This window comes from Pan paniscus, chromosome 2, assembly GCF_029289425.2.
Source record: "Pan paniscus chromosome 2, NHGRI_mPanPan1-v2.0_pri, whole genome shotgun sequence".
NCBI lineage: Eukaryota > Metazoa > Chordata > Mammalia > Primates > Hominidae > Pan > Pan paniscus.
In genome coordinates, this window is record NC_085926.1 from 66,361,825 (window position 1) to 66,375,987 (window position 14,163).

General features: G+C 44.8%; 1 protein-coding gene across 1 annotated transcript in view; it reads right to left on the reverse strand.

Annotated features, from left to right (window-relative positions):
- The window catches only part of LRIG1 (leucine rich repeats and immunoglobulin like domains 1), a 122,033-nt gene that overhangs the window by 69,972 nt on the left and 37,898 nt on the right, over positions 1-14,163 (reverse strand). The window contains exons 2-3 of the mRNA XM_034956849.3: positions 13,382-13,453; positions 2,511-2,585 (exon numbers count right to left, since the gene is read on the reverse strand). Of these exons, the coding sequence (XP_034812740.2) occupies positions 2,511-2,585; positions 13,382-13,453 (147 nt within the window). The remainder of the gene's footprint in view (positions 1-2,510; positions 2,586-13,381; positions 13,454-14,163) is intronic.

Consider the following 14,163-nt stretch of genomic DNA (forward strand, 5'->3'; position numbering starts at 1 on the left):
CTAAGTCTTCTGCCTTCATTGATTAGGATGAGGAAGGTGGTTCTTTGGGCTGTAAAATGATGCTCATCCACTGCCTGCTCTGTTGTTTTCTCCCTTGTCCTTTGCACGGTCCACTTGGGAAATACAGAAAAGGCATGAAGGATTATCAATAATCCAGCTGCCCAGATGTCATGCTGCTAACCTAACTTGCCAGCACTGAATCCAGGCATCCAATCTAAGAATGGGGAACACAGGCACCTCAGAGAAAACCAAGATAAAGCCCCTTTGGTTTCTGTCATTTCAGAGAAATCACTGACCAAGTCAGATGGTGCCCAACTTCAGGCCAAAGAGCTGGCTGCCAGTGCTAACCTGCATTTTCCAAACTGAATCCAAACAGGGAGTAACTCTCTTTTTTTTCTCTCTTGCTTTACATACTTCGATGCTGTCTAATGGAATAGCAGGAACAAGGCCAAACAGCCCCACTTCTCTTGGCACTTGGGCCAAGGAACAGAAATGTATTTTTAGTCAGCAGAGCAAGGTGCAATTCTAAGTGCCACAGGCCCGTGGGGCAAACTGGGGGCCCTGCCTGCCTCTGGCACAGTGTGGTTCAGAGTCACCTGCCATGCTCCTGCCCCGAGTGCATGGGGTTAAAGGAGTGATGCAAAGGCGTTTGTGTCTGGTCTCAGTTCCACCTCTCACTTTTGCAACTTATAAGACCTCCAGGGAGGCTCAGTTTCCTCTCTGATAACACAGAGATATTCTCTGTGGCCCTAGCTTCCTCACCATGTGAGGAACAAGAGCAGTTACATCAGCATTTCTCAAACTTGAACTCGTGGACAAACGGCCAGGGCCCTTGTTAAATGGAGCTTCTGATCCAGTAGTGTTGGCATTAAGCCTGAGGTTCTGCATTTCTAACAAGCTCGAAGCTAACTCAATACTGATGGTCCATGACCTGTGCTTTAAGCAGCAAGGAGCTCCTAGCATCTTCAAGTGCTTTGCTTTATGGACACACAACAGGTTATCACATCCCTATCAGCCTCACATAAGACGAACTCATTGATTAAGCCAAAAATTAAACACCTTCCAGATGCTGGGCCCACAAACCAAGTGGGTACAAAATAAAGTCAGACATTTACCCATCAAGGGAACAAAGGGCCACAAACCTTCCTTCCAGCACTTCACAGGAACAGAGACTGACTCTTAAATCCTGTGGCCTTAAAGGTGAGATCCTGCCAAGATCCAAGGAGCTACGTGACAACTAGCCACCAGCCAATGACAGTAACCACCATTTGTCAAACACTCCCACAGAATGCTGGGAGCTTCATATACATTCCACTCCCCCGGGCCTCACTTTCCTCATGTATAAAATGGGTCAAAAATGCATTATGTAAATGAGGGAAACGAGGTTCAGAGAGACTAGGTCATCTGTCCAGGGCACAGAGTGAAGTGCAAGTCTAACCCCCCACGCTCTCCTGCAATCCCACAATGCCATGAAAAGGGTTAAACCCAAGACCATGTTTCACAGGGACACAGCACCTCCTGAACACAGGGCATGCTGCCAGCCAAAGATCCGAGATCTGTAAGCTATGCCAGCACTCTTATTAATAGCACCTTCTTGCAAAGTTTCTCTGCTCAGCCTGCCGAGCCTCAGTATTGAGAAAAGATTCATATAGGTGAGCAAACTAATTATAAAACCAGCAAAATCAAAATAAAATTAAACTATGAAAGCCTGGAGTGGAAACAGGAAATTCAGTGTGAAGAGGGAGGTGCTCTGCTGGGGAAGCTGCCAATAAAATCTGGCAGAGAAAACTGTTGGACTCATGGCTGGTTTATCTGGAAAGTCTTCTGGGTGAGTTTAAAACAAGCAAGCTCCTCCACCTGACTGCTGAAGAAATAGGGGTAGGATCAGTGCTCAGTTCTCTAGCAAAGGTTTGTAACAGCACAAATGATAATATTCCCAATGGGTGCCTTCATGTCTTTTTAGCTAAGGCCCTTCATCTGCTTTTTCATTTCCAGTGTGCTGTCTATAACAAATAGATCGCATCTTATCTAACACTTGACCATGACAACATACTTTTACGTTGATTCCAGAGGCCTGGGGGCACTTTCTTTTTCTTAAAGCCACAAAAGTAAACTGAGTCACATTACCAAATTCACTGGCACAAAGATTAGCTTGCTGTCTTATAAGTGACACAGCTTCCTTTAACTCCAGTTTTACTCAAAGTTGCAGCTTAACCAACCACAGAAGCAAGAAATCTAGTTCCATATACCTCTGGGCATTAAAAAAAAAAAAAGACAAAAGACCTACTTTCTTGCAAATTAAAGATGAGGTAAAACTTCCAGCGTTTAATTCTGCAAATCCCAAAACAGCAAGCAAAGTGTTTGTCATGATCATGAGGGCCACATGAAGAAAGGTCTTTCTTCACCAGCGAGCACATGAACTCAAGTTATCCTGCCACCAGGTATCAGCAAGGCAACAAACACCATGGCCCCACCACACAGCCCAGAGTCCCCCAAATGGCACCACTTACAGAAAGAGAGAGACGACATGTGATGAAGCAGCGCCCAGGGATGGTACCGCTGTCAACTCATTATTATTGAGGTACCTGTAACAACAACAAGAAATTAATCATGTAAGGCATTTAAATTAGTCTGAAATCATATACATACAACAGAAACAAACAAACGCTGCTGAGTCTGCCACAGTAAACCTATATTCTAATGTTGGAGAAAAGAGAAAGAATTTAGCAGTGAGTTTTTAAAGGGAAAGAAGTCACATGAGGTCACAAAAACTAGCCACTGATCACACCCATGGCTAGAAACAAACACTAAGGGGAAGCATCTCCTGTCTCCCATCAGCTTTCCATCAAACTCAGAAATCAAGACAAGAAACAGTGAGAACAAGCCAAGAGGCAGGTTCGGGACAAAAGCGCCCCTAAGACCATCGGTGAGAACACTCCCCGTGGGCTGAAATTTGCCCCTGTCAAAGGGCAACATGTGTGGAACAAGAGCCAGAGACTCACGCCCTGGCTCACATGGAGTTCTGAGGGGCTTGGGACACATGGGGCCAATTATTTCAGTGCCTCATCTGTGAAATAACAAGGGAACTGGACTCAGAGACTCTCTTCCATTTGAGGTTCCAGCTGGACTCTGATGAAGCCTCTGGATGCATCCCCCAGGAAAATGAACATATATACACACACTTTTGTGCATAGACACTTTGAAAATTCTCCACAGACGAGAGTTGCTCTCCAAGCTCCCTTCCTGCTAAAATAGTCCAAATCTGTATTTCCATAGTTAATATCTCTTAACGGAAGGGGAAACCCACGAACCAAAGCACGGCTCGCCTGGTCTGCCCCCAGAGGCTGTGCAATCTGGCCTCCTTACATGGACATGTATTTCCAAATCTGGGAAGAGAATCCAAAATCAGACTTGCAAAGTGAGCCCAACAATCCTTAAGAAAACCAAAGCAAAGTGTTCAGGCTTTCTGCCAGGTGATGGGCTAGAAAGAAATTGTACTTGCGATGCAAAGTCAAGGGGATAAAACTGGGTTCTTATTCTCAGTTTTTTAAGGGAGGTACGTCTAACACAGAGCATCCTGTTTCTGTTTGAAGACAAAGCAACTGAAATGACAGCTGTACTCATACAAGTATACAGCTAGCATGTGCTTGAATAGAATAATCTGGTTGTCTGCCATCTTTTATAGAAGTGAATAGGAGAAGGAAAAAAAAAAGGAAAGGCCTTGAATTATCCCATTTGCTTTCTTCAGTGCCAAAGCCAGTTAGGGATGAAGCTTGGCAATTACTGGGCTGTGGGACATAGAATGCCTGTTTCAATAGCTTCATGGCTGAAGCATCTGGCAGAGAGAAGGCAGATCCGTATCATGTGGCAAATCCTTTCTCCACTTAAAGGGCCCTTGTTTGTGTGTTGAAATAGACAATTAATTACTTTAACAGTCTCTTATCTGACTGCCCCCTAAATCAGATTGTTTCTGCTTCACCTTTTATCTCCTCCAACCCTGCTGTGATCCATTTCCCATCCTCACTCAGGGACACTGAAAACTCCCCATTAGTCTCAATCTCAGCTAATAAATTTTTCATAGTACCCATCAACGTACCTATTATTACAAGAGACCCCCAGGTTTTATCAGAGCAAGAAAAACTAAGGTCGGGGACCTGCTGTCAATCGGACAGCTTGCCTAAGAACTCTTTCATTGCTTGCGATTTCTTCTCAAACACAGAGAATGTTAGTAACAAAAACAAAAGCAGGTAAATTAATGAAGGCTGACTATGTGCCAGGCACAGCTCTAAGAGCTTTTCAGTATATTAATGCATCTCTACAGCCCTCAGAAGTAGGTCTCAGGAACATTTCCACTGCACCAATGAGGAAACTGAAACACAGATGTTAAGTAATTTGGCCAAGGTCACCAGCAATAAGTTGCAGTGGCCCAGGGTGCCTAGCCCCAAAGTCTAGGTTTTTCCTCATTACCTTCTATTTCTTTATTTCAGCAAAAACTCGACATGCCTCGTGCACTTTCACCATCACAACAACTTTGAGTCAGGTACCAGGTTAACTACTACCATTCTCTACATTACCAGTAAGTTCTCTAGGCCAGTTTAAGTCACTCGTCTAGGGTCATGCTACTAGAGAGGACATGGCCAAGAGCTGAAAAAAGTATGACTACAAACCAGAGGAGAGCAGCGGGCTCAAAGGCCAGCTGGAAAGCTCATAATCCCTTAGGTAACAGCACAGTTGTTTTTCAGCCAGCTTAGGATCTCACTTGATTTTAAACCTGAAACAAAGCGTATGGACTTCTCTGCAGGGGGCTACGCCTGATGAGCCTGGTCTCAGGCCAGGCCTACTGTATCTGTGACAAACTGCTCCACCCAATTTCACAGAAATAAATGAACAAGGGAAGCGGGCATCATGATATTTCAAATTGTGACAGAACTGCTGGAAGTGGAGCATAGAGGGGTGGTGGACCAGTGCTGGAGCTTAACTGGGCCTTCTATGTCTAGATGAGCAGGCCCGAGTCAAGGGCTCAGTCAGAAACAGTGGGCTCTGGTGGCAACAGGGCTGCCTGACTTACAGGGAGGACACTCAAAGCCCCCAGGAGAGGCCCTGCACAGTGAGCTTACTTCCAGATCATTTCTACTGAAAAAAGAACCGCTATTCAGAGTAAGCCTGTTAGCTCCACCACTGCTGGCTCCCTTTTTGTTCACTCTGTCCCCTGTTGAAACAAGAATACTCTCCTCAGAAGGCAGCAGAGGCCCAGCTCACTCTGAGATGCAAAGAACTTCTTGCCAGACTGAAATAGAGACTGGTCAAAAATAGCACAGCTACAGCTTTGAGGGGAAAGGCACTCAGGAAGTTTAGCAGAGTCTCCATGAATAAAGAAATTTAAGGAAGTAAAAGATTGTGCCTGATGAAATTTTTAAAAATATCTACGATTGTACAGTCTTCTCTCACCCCCTACCCGCCAATTTACTTCCCCTGCCGACTCCCATCTCTCCCCACAATTTACTTCCATCCAAGGCCCTAAAAATCTCTCTGAAACGTCTGGCCTCTATTTCTAAACCTTTTCTGATGATTCAGGATTAAGAAGTGCCTCAGATGCATCAGACCCATGAATCACGGCCAGACCCTGGGGCTAGAGAAGGTGTAGCTAAGGTAAAAGGATTCCTGACCCCAGGGCAGAACCTGGGGGTGGGTCCTTTCCCAGTTCAATCCGTAAGGTCAGCTTGGACCTTCTGGTCCCTCAGCTTTCTCCCAAAACTTCCATTTAATTGACTTAAAGGAAGTTTTACATTTTGTAAGCTACAAAATGTGATAAAGGCTATTTCATAGTACTACATCATCATCATCATCAATCTTAATCAAATTTGGCTTCAACAATGTCAAACCAATGCAGAAATAGTGCTTGTCTTTTTTCTGAGACGGAGTCTCGCTCTGTGGTGGCCCAGGCTGGAGTACATTGGCATGATCTCGGCTCACTGTAACCTCTGCCTCCTGGGTTCAAGCGATTCTCCTGCCTCAGCCTCCCGAGTAGCTGGGATTATAGGCGCAGGCCACCACACTCAGCTAATTTTTTTATTTTTAGTAGACACGGGGTTTCGTCATGTTGGCCAGGCTGGTCTCGAACTCCTGACCTCAGGTGATCCGCCCTTCTCGGCCTCTCAATGTGCTGAGATTACAGGCGTGAGCCACCGTGCCTGAATTTTTCTTGCTGTTATTTATTTACTTATTAAATAGCTGGTATAAGCACAGAGTAAAGTTTTCAAACCATTTCAAAAAAGAATACATAGTAAACATAAAGCTTCTTTGCAGTTCCATCCTCTGGTCTGCCTCCAAAGGGCAGCTCCTGCTGCTGGCTACTAGAGATGTGTATGTGTTTTTCTTTTGCACAAATGCACGTGTATTAAACAGACTGTTGTGTACCGCCATTTCTCTTTAGTAATATACCTTGGAGGTCTCCACTATTCGTTTAACTGGTGGCACAGTAGTCCTCTGCTGGTATGAATGGACCATAATTTATCTGGCCAATCCACTACTGGCAGACATAGTGGCTGTTTCTTTGGTTGCTCCCAAATACAGACAGAGCTGCAATTAATAATAGTCAAAGTTGGGCAGCGTGTTGAAACTGTAGTTGGTTTTGTTTCTTAAAAGGGTGAAAGCCATCAGTATCACATAGGAATATGGGTTTCGGAAGCAGGGCCACTTAATAACTGTATTCTGCTTTAGTTACTAGAGAATAATGTATACTAACTAATTGATTTGGTGAGACTTTATGATATGTGGTTTCTACACAAGATAGCCAGATAAAATTATTTTAGCGTAGGATATAATTACTTTAACAAAATAAACAATAATAAAGGTGAACATCTACTATGTGCCAGACTCTGTCCTAAGTTTTCTATGTGCAATATCTCAGTGAATGACATGCTAACACTTTGAGGAAAGTACTAAATTATCACCTCTCCTTAAGAAAGGAAACTGAGGCACAGTTACAGAACAGGGATTATTAGGATGGGATTATATAGCTCAGATGTTTAAATCAGACAGATCTTGGTTCACTCAACTCCAATTGCACCCTTTATCAATCCAATGCTAAGCATGTCACTCAGCCTTGCTGTCCCTTACTTCCCTCTTCTGAAGAATGTAAATAATACAAGTACCAGCTTTGTAGGGTTTTGGGAGGATCCAGCTGAAATAATTAAACCTAAGATCTCAGGATATTGACAGATACACAGGATATGCTTAAGAGATGGCAGGAGGACCAGGCATGGTGGCTCACACCTGTATCCCAGCCCTTTGGGAGGCCAAGGCAGGAGGATCATTTAAGCCCAGTAGTTCGAGACTAGCCTGGGCAACATGACAAAACCCATCTCTACAAAAAATTAGCCAGGAGTGGTGGTGCACGCCTGTAGTTCCAGCTACTCAGGAGGCTGAGGTGCGAGGATCACTTGAGCCTGGGAATTTGAGGCTGCAGTCAGCTATGACCATACCACTGTACTCTAGCCTGGGCAACAGAGTGAGATCCTGTCTTAAAAAAAAAAAAAAAAAAGTGATAGTAATTCACAGCCAAAAAGCAGTACCCCAAAACGACAACCCTCATTATTTTACCCCCTCCCTAAACATACTACCATCCCCCGCACCCCTGCTCACACACACCCACTGTGGGGAGCAGCAGCCTGACACAGTGCGATGAACCACAAATACCCAATAGCAGGCAGGGCACACTTGAGGCTTCCTTACCAGGTCAGTGGCCCTGGCAAGCACACGGCAACACCCACAGCAGGCACTCGCGGGCCAGGCGGCAGTAATGTGATCTGAGGGCAGTTTCTACAGAGGACTGTATAAATAGCCCCTTTTATTAATAGAGGAGCCTGCTGGCCAGGACCCCAGCTGGAGGCACTCCCTGGTGGGCTTTCCTCAGGGCTGTGGGCAGTGAAGACCGTGTGGCTTGGACGCAGCTGCACAAGCGTCCTCATGTCCTCCAGGGGCCTCGCCTTCTCTCTCCAGCCGGCCCATGATGTCATGTGGTTCTGAGGCCTCCAGAATAAAACCACTGCTAAACCACTGCCTGCTGTTCTGCCAGCCTGTGGCTCCATTCTCAATGAGGGCTCCAGACTGAAGGCTCTATAAGGTTTGGGAGAGCTGACAGCGCCTGGGCAACACTGGAGACTGGTTAATTTTGAAGCAGTAGCATGTCAGCTACGATTTTTTTTTCTTTTCTTCAATATCCTTCCCCACCTCCCCACCCCTCAACACCTAACAGCCTCTTTCTGTCTCCACGACTTTTTAGAATTCCCTTAGGGAAAGGCCTGGGTCTTTATCAGTGAGAAGTTCTACTGTTCTAGGCAGCAGGGAATTCATCTCATCCATCTCACAGAACAGGGAGTGACACTAGGGATAGGAGGCACAATGGTAAGACATTCAACCAGTCAGCCTGCAAAGATTCATTTCTAAACAATGCACCCAGCTTGGAGGGCTGGGCAGTTCCAAACGTAGCAGGAGAGAAGAGGGATAATATTCAGTGAGCCTCTCGCATGTGCAAGGCCCTGTGCATCATCTTAATAACTATAATAACACCGACAATGTGTTACGATGTCAATGTTACAGAAGAAAGAAAGCAAACGCTGAGGCACTAAGTAACTTGTCTAGGGTCTCAGGACCCTAGTAAGGGGCAGAACCAGAAATCAAACGTGAGTCTATTTGCTACCAAAATGAGAGTTTTTCCCACCACATCGTATTGAATCCCTAAGATATGACCTCTGTCTTAACATCCCCCACACTCAGAAGGTACTGTTGCCATAGATGGTGTGGACCAGGATTATACTGGAGAACATGGGTCAAGTTCTACCACTCACTTATCACCCAATTTCAGCCAAATCCCATGCCTCAGTTCCTCTTCATCTTCAGTTGACTGTGAGAGTTAAGATGAAGGATGTAGGAATTTAAGGTAGTGCAGCCGCCAAGGTTAGCACAGGTTTTGAGTTCAACTCTCAGCTTTACCAACCATGTGACACTATGCAAGTTTAACTTTTCTAAGTATCTGTTTCCTCTTCTGCAAAGCAGAGAAACTCCTTCTATTTTTCTTACTTTTTTTCAGAGATGGGGTCTTGCTCTGTTGGGTGGAGTGCATGGTGCAAACATGGCACACTGAAGCCTCAACCTCCTGGGCTCAAGCGATCTTGAGGCCTCAGCCTCCCAAGAACCTGGGACTACAGGCATGGGCCACTATGTCCAGCTAATTTTTTGTAGAGACAGGGTCTCACTTTGTTGCTCACGCTGGTCTCAAATTCCTGGGCTCAAGTGATCCTTCTGCACCCAGCTGAGAAAATGCTTACAAAGAAAATGTTTTAAGGGGCTGGGTGGAAAATGTTTTAAGGGGCTGGGTGTGGGGGCTCACACCTGTAATCCCAGCACACTGGGAGGCCAAGGCAGGCAGATCACATGAGGCCAGACTTCGAGACCAGCCTGGCCAACACGGCGAAATCCCATCTCTACTAAAAATACAAAAATTAGCTGGGCGTGGTGGTGCACATCTGTAATCCCAGCTACCTGGGAAACTGAGGCATGAGAATCACTTGAACCCAGGAGGTGGAGGCTGCAATGAGCTGAGGTCACGCCACTGCACTCCAGCCACGGTGACAGAGCAACACTCCATCTCAAAAAAAAGAAAGAAAAAAAATGTTTTATATCAGGCCAGGCGTGGTGGCTCATGCCTCTAATCCTAGCATTTTGGGAGGCCAAGGCGGGTGGATCACCTAAGGTCAGGAGTTCAAGATCAGCCTGGCCAACATGGTGAAATCTCATCTCTATCTAAAATATAAAAATTAGCTGGGCATGGTTGCAGGCACCTGTAATCCCAGCTACTCGGGAGGCTAAGGCAGGAGAATCACTTGAACCGAAGAGGCGGAAGTTGCAGTGACCCAAGATTGCACTGCACTCCAGCCTGGGAGATAAGAGCGAAACTCCATCTCAAAAAAAAAAAAAAAGATAATGTTTTATATCACAGAGTTGATGTTAGGGTTAAGTGATGTCGTATTCTCCAAAGGTTTATTAGCACACTGCTACAATTACTGTGACTGTTCCTAAGTGAGAAATATATTTTTGAGACTCATAACCAGTATCTCCAATGAAGGAAAGGTGGGAGTGCTCAGTTCTAGAGCTGGGTGGGACATAAACTCTAACAAGTGCTGAGTACAGGCTGCAGGTCACGGGAGCCAAATCAAATGAAAGGTAAAAGCCTGTCTAGGCAAGGAACAACAGGAACAGGGAGTTAGAACAACACTGAAAATGCTCACCAGAGCATGTACCATGCCTGCCCCTGATAGATAGGGGTCAGTGAGGGTTGAAACCATAAAAGGACCTGGCCTCTGGCCACGCACCCCTCCATCGTGCATGCCAGGCACAGTGGTCCTCAGCCTGTTCCCTTCTTGAGGCTCTGTACTTGCAGTGCTCCCTGTCCTCATCATTCACACCTGCTCACTCAGGACCTTCCTGATCACACTGTTTCCGTTATCAAGCCTCCAAAATTCTTCAAACAAAAAATACTCCCACATTACTCTGTTCTATTTCCCCCATACCACTTATCTCCAGTAAGTCTTACTGGTTTCCTTATTCAGTCCATGGCTTCCCTCAACTTAATGTAAACTCAGTGAGAGGAGAGGTTTGTCTGCAGGGCTGGAATTGGGTAGGGAGGGGCACAAAATTTAAGGGACAGCCAAAAACCCAGTCACCAGGACAAAGACTATATTAATGCAATATTTTTTAGATATGAAGATGAATGCAAAACAAAATTCATGATGAACAAAATATGAAAAGTTTAAATCAAGACAAAATCAGCAACAGCACCGTGTGAAGCCATCCTGGAACTGAAGGCAAAAGGAAAGAAATCAGTAATACTAATCCTATCTTGATCTAAGCTTTTTATATTTTACTCATCATTTTTTTTTACATTCATTTTGACTTCCAAATATTGTATCAAAATACCCTTTATCTTGACTGCTGAGTCTTTGGTGTCCCCATAAATTTTGCGCCTGTATTGGGTGCCTCACTTGCCCCTCCCCAGTCCCAGCCCTATCTGTGTCCTGTTCACTCTTGTAGCCCCAGCACCCAGAATAGCTCCTGGACAGAGCAGATGCTCGAGTAAGTATTCAATGAAAGTCTGAATGATGCTAGAGGGAATTCTCCAATTTTGTCCAGTCCTAAAAGAAACCACTAAGTTTGGAGATGTACACAGAATTTGAATATATTCTAACCACAAGCATTAAAGACAGCTTGGATCAGGGAAAGCACTGGGTTACAAACCTAACAAGCTCCATGATGGCCTGGGTTTATCATCTTGGTGACTATGATGGGCTGAACTGTGTTCCCCTAGGGTTCATATGCTGAAGCTCTAACCCCTAGTACCTCAGCATGTGACTGCATTTGGAGATGGGGCCTTTGAAGAGGTGATGGGCCCTGATCCAATATGACTGGTGTCTTTATAAGAAGAGGAAATCTGGACACACACAGAGACACCATGAATGCACACAGAGGAGAGACCACGTGAGGGCACAGTGCAAGGCCTCGGAAGAAACCAAACCTGCCAGTACCTTGATCTTGGACTTCCTACTTCCAGACTGTGAGAAGATGAATTTCTGCTGTTCAAGGCACCCAGCCTGTGCTATTTGTTTGTTATGGCAGCAGCCTTAGCAAACTAACACAGTGACCCACTTCAAACTTCCTTTCCCTTGCCATGGACTCACTGATCCTCTGGGAGAATGAGAGTCCTAGAGAAACCATTTCCAAGGCCCCTTCCTGTTCTGATGCTTCTTTAACTGTGGAAGCCTAAACCTTTTTTAAACAAAAGCAGAAATTATAAACGCCAATCTGGAGAATCTGGAGATGAGGGTATGGAATGCAAGTATTTTGCAAATGGTACCAGCTGATCAAATTAAACTTTCTTTAGATATGTCATCAATAATGGAATCAAAGAATAACAAGTAAGCCTGGGTGCAATGGCTCACACCTATAACCCCAGCACTTTGGGAGGCCAAAGCAGGAGGATCACTTGAGGTCAGGAGTTCAAGACCAGCCTGACCAACATGGCGGAACCCCATCTCTACTAAAAAAATTAGCTGGATGTGGTGGCACACACCTGTAGTCCCAGCTACTCACAAGGCTGGGGCGTGAAAATCAATTGAACCCGGGAGGCAGAGGTTACAGTGAGCTGAGATCACGCCACTGCACTCTAGCCTGGGCAACAGAGCGAGACCCTGTCTTAAACAAACAAACAAACAAAAAACAACAAATAAGACTTTCATCAGTTACTCATAACAAAAATGAGTAAAAAACTTACCTAATAATGTCTAATAAAAATAATAATGAAGTACTGGGTAGGTAATATATGAAATATCCACGTATAGTAGTTTTACATAAAAGCTAAAACAGGACATTCAAAAACTTTTAATTTACATGATAAAGTATCTTATGTAAGGATAAGTAGGAAAGACTGATATAAAACCATAATGTACAGTTTGATCCTAAAATTACATATGTACACGTCATAGTTTTCACTAGGTGTTCACAATGGTTATGCCTGGGTGAGAATACTGGTGATTTTCATTCTTCACACGTTTCTGTAGTTGCCAATTTTTCTACAATATGTATACTACATATATGTGAAGGTTTCTATAAAGTCTCCATGAAACTAAAATTCCTGATAATCCTAACATCCACATCAAAAACAGAATACATTAAAAAGAAGGAAAGACTGCAGCCTGATTTCCAAGACACTGCAAGGGACAGCAAGCCTAGAGCTCCAAAGGCAGTCATACCTAGCTCTGTTTGGAGGTGGAGAGGAACAGGTAAGCCTCTATAGTTCATCCTTCTATAACTTCACTTCCTAGGAAATACACGTTTGCTGGCTCACATGCCACTGTTGAGTGGGCTGATCAACCTGTAATCCCAGCATATTGGGAGGCCAAGGCGGGCAGATCACATGAGGCCAGAGTTCGAGACCAGCCTGGCCAACACGGCAAAATCTCATCTCTACTAAAAATACAAAAATTAGCTGGGCGTGGTGGTGCAGGAACTGTGAGAAAGTACCAGCCCAGCATGTGTCACTCCAGTTACAAGGCTTCCCACAATGGAGGGACTCTGCTATACACCCACCATGCGCCCAGGATTTCCAGGAGCTCTATGCCTACTGAATTGTAACACATCCTTCAAGAGCCTACAGTAAAGGAGAGATAAGCAGGAGTAGAATTCATCAACACAGTCCACACACAAATGTTCCTTCCTACAAGTTTACACTGCAGATCTAGGGGAGTGAGCGATGCTGCAATACGAGAGGATTTTCCCAAAGAGCTCTCCATCCTTCCATCCACCAGAGGTTTAGGGGGAGACTCACACTTCCTGTAGGTTCGGCAAGTCCTCAAAACCAGCAGGGTCAATCTCAGAGAGTTTGTTGTAACTCAGGTTTCTGGTAAAGACAGAGAGAGAAAAAAACGGAATCAACACTTGGCATCATACCCAGAATTCAGAAATCTTCTCTTCTCCTGGCTCCCCCACCCTCAAATCCAAGCCCCCATCCCATGATCATGTATTAAGTAACCGTATTGATACTGAGATTTACAGACATATCCCCTCCCCACCTACATCCATAAATAAGGCACTCCAAGCAACTCTATGAAAACCCAAACGAATTTCTATCAGTATCATTTCACTATTTAACAACTTGGAAAGAAATTCTAAGGTAAACCAGTTCCCTACCTACATTAAGGTGTCCTGGTCCAAATGCTTTGCACCATATCAAGTACAAGGCTATTCTTAACGGCATTTTTTTAAATTAATGTTTTAGTAGCATCAACATCAAGCAGCAGTAAAGGAGAAAAGGGAAACAACCCCTTCATTGTCTAAACCAGTGGCTCTCAACCAGGGATGATTTTGCCCCCCAGAGGACACTTGGCAATGTCTGGAGACATTTTTGGTTGTCACAACTGGTGGCAGGGAGTGGGGGGTGTTACTGGCATCTGGTGGATACAAGCCAAAGATGCTGTTAAATATCTTACAATGCACAGGCAGCCCTGCACAACTGAGAACTGCGCGGCCCTAAATGTCAATCCTAGGATTCAGAGGTTGAAAAACCCTGGTCTACACAAGAGCTTAAGACTAAAAATTGCACAAACAGTC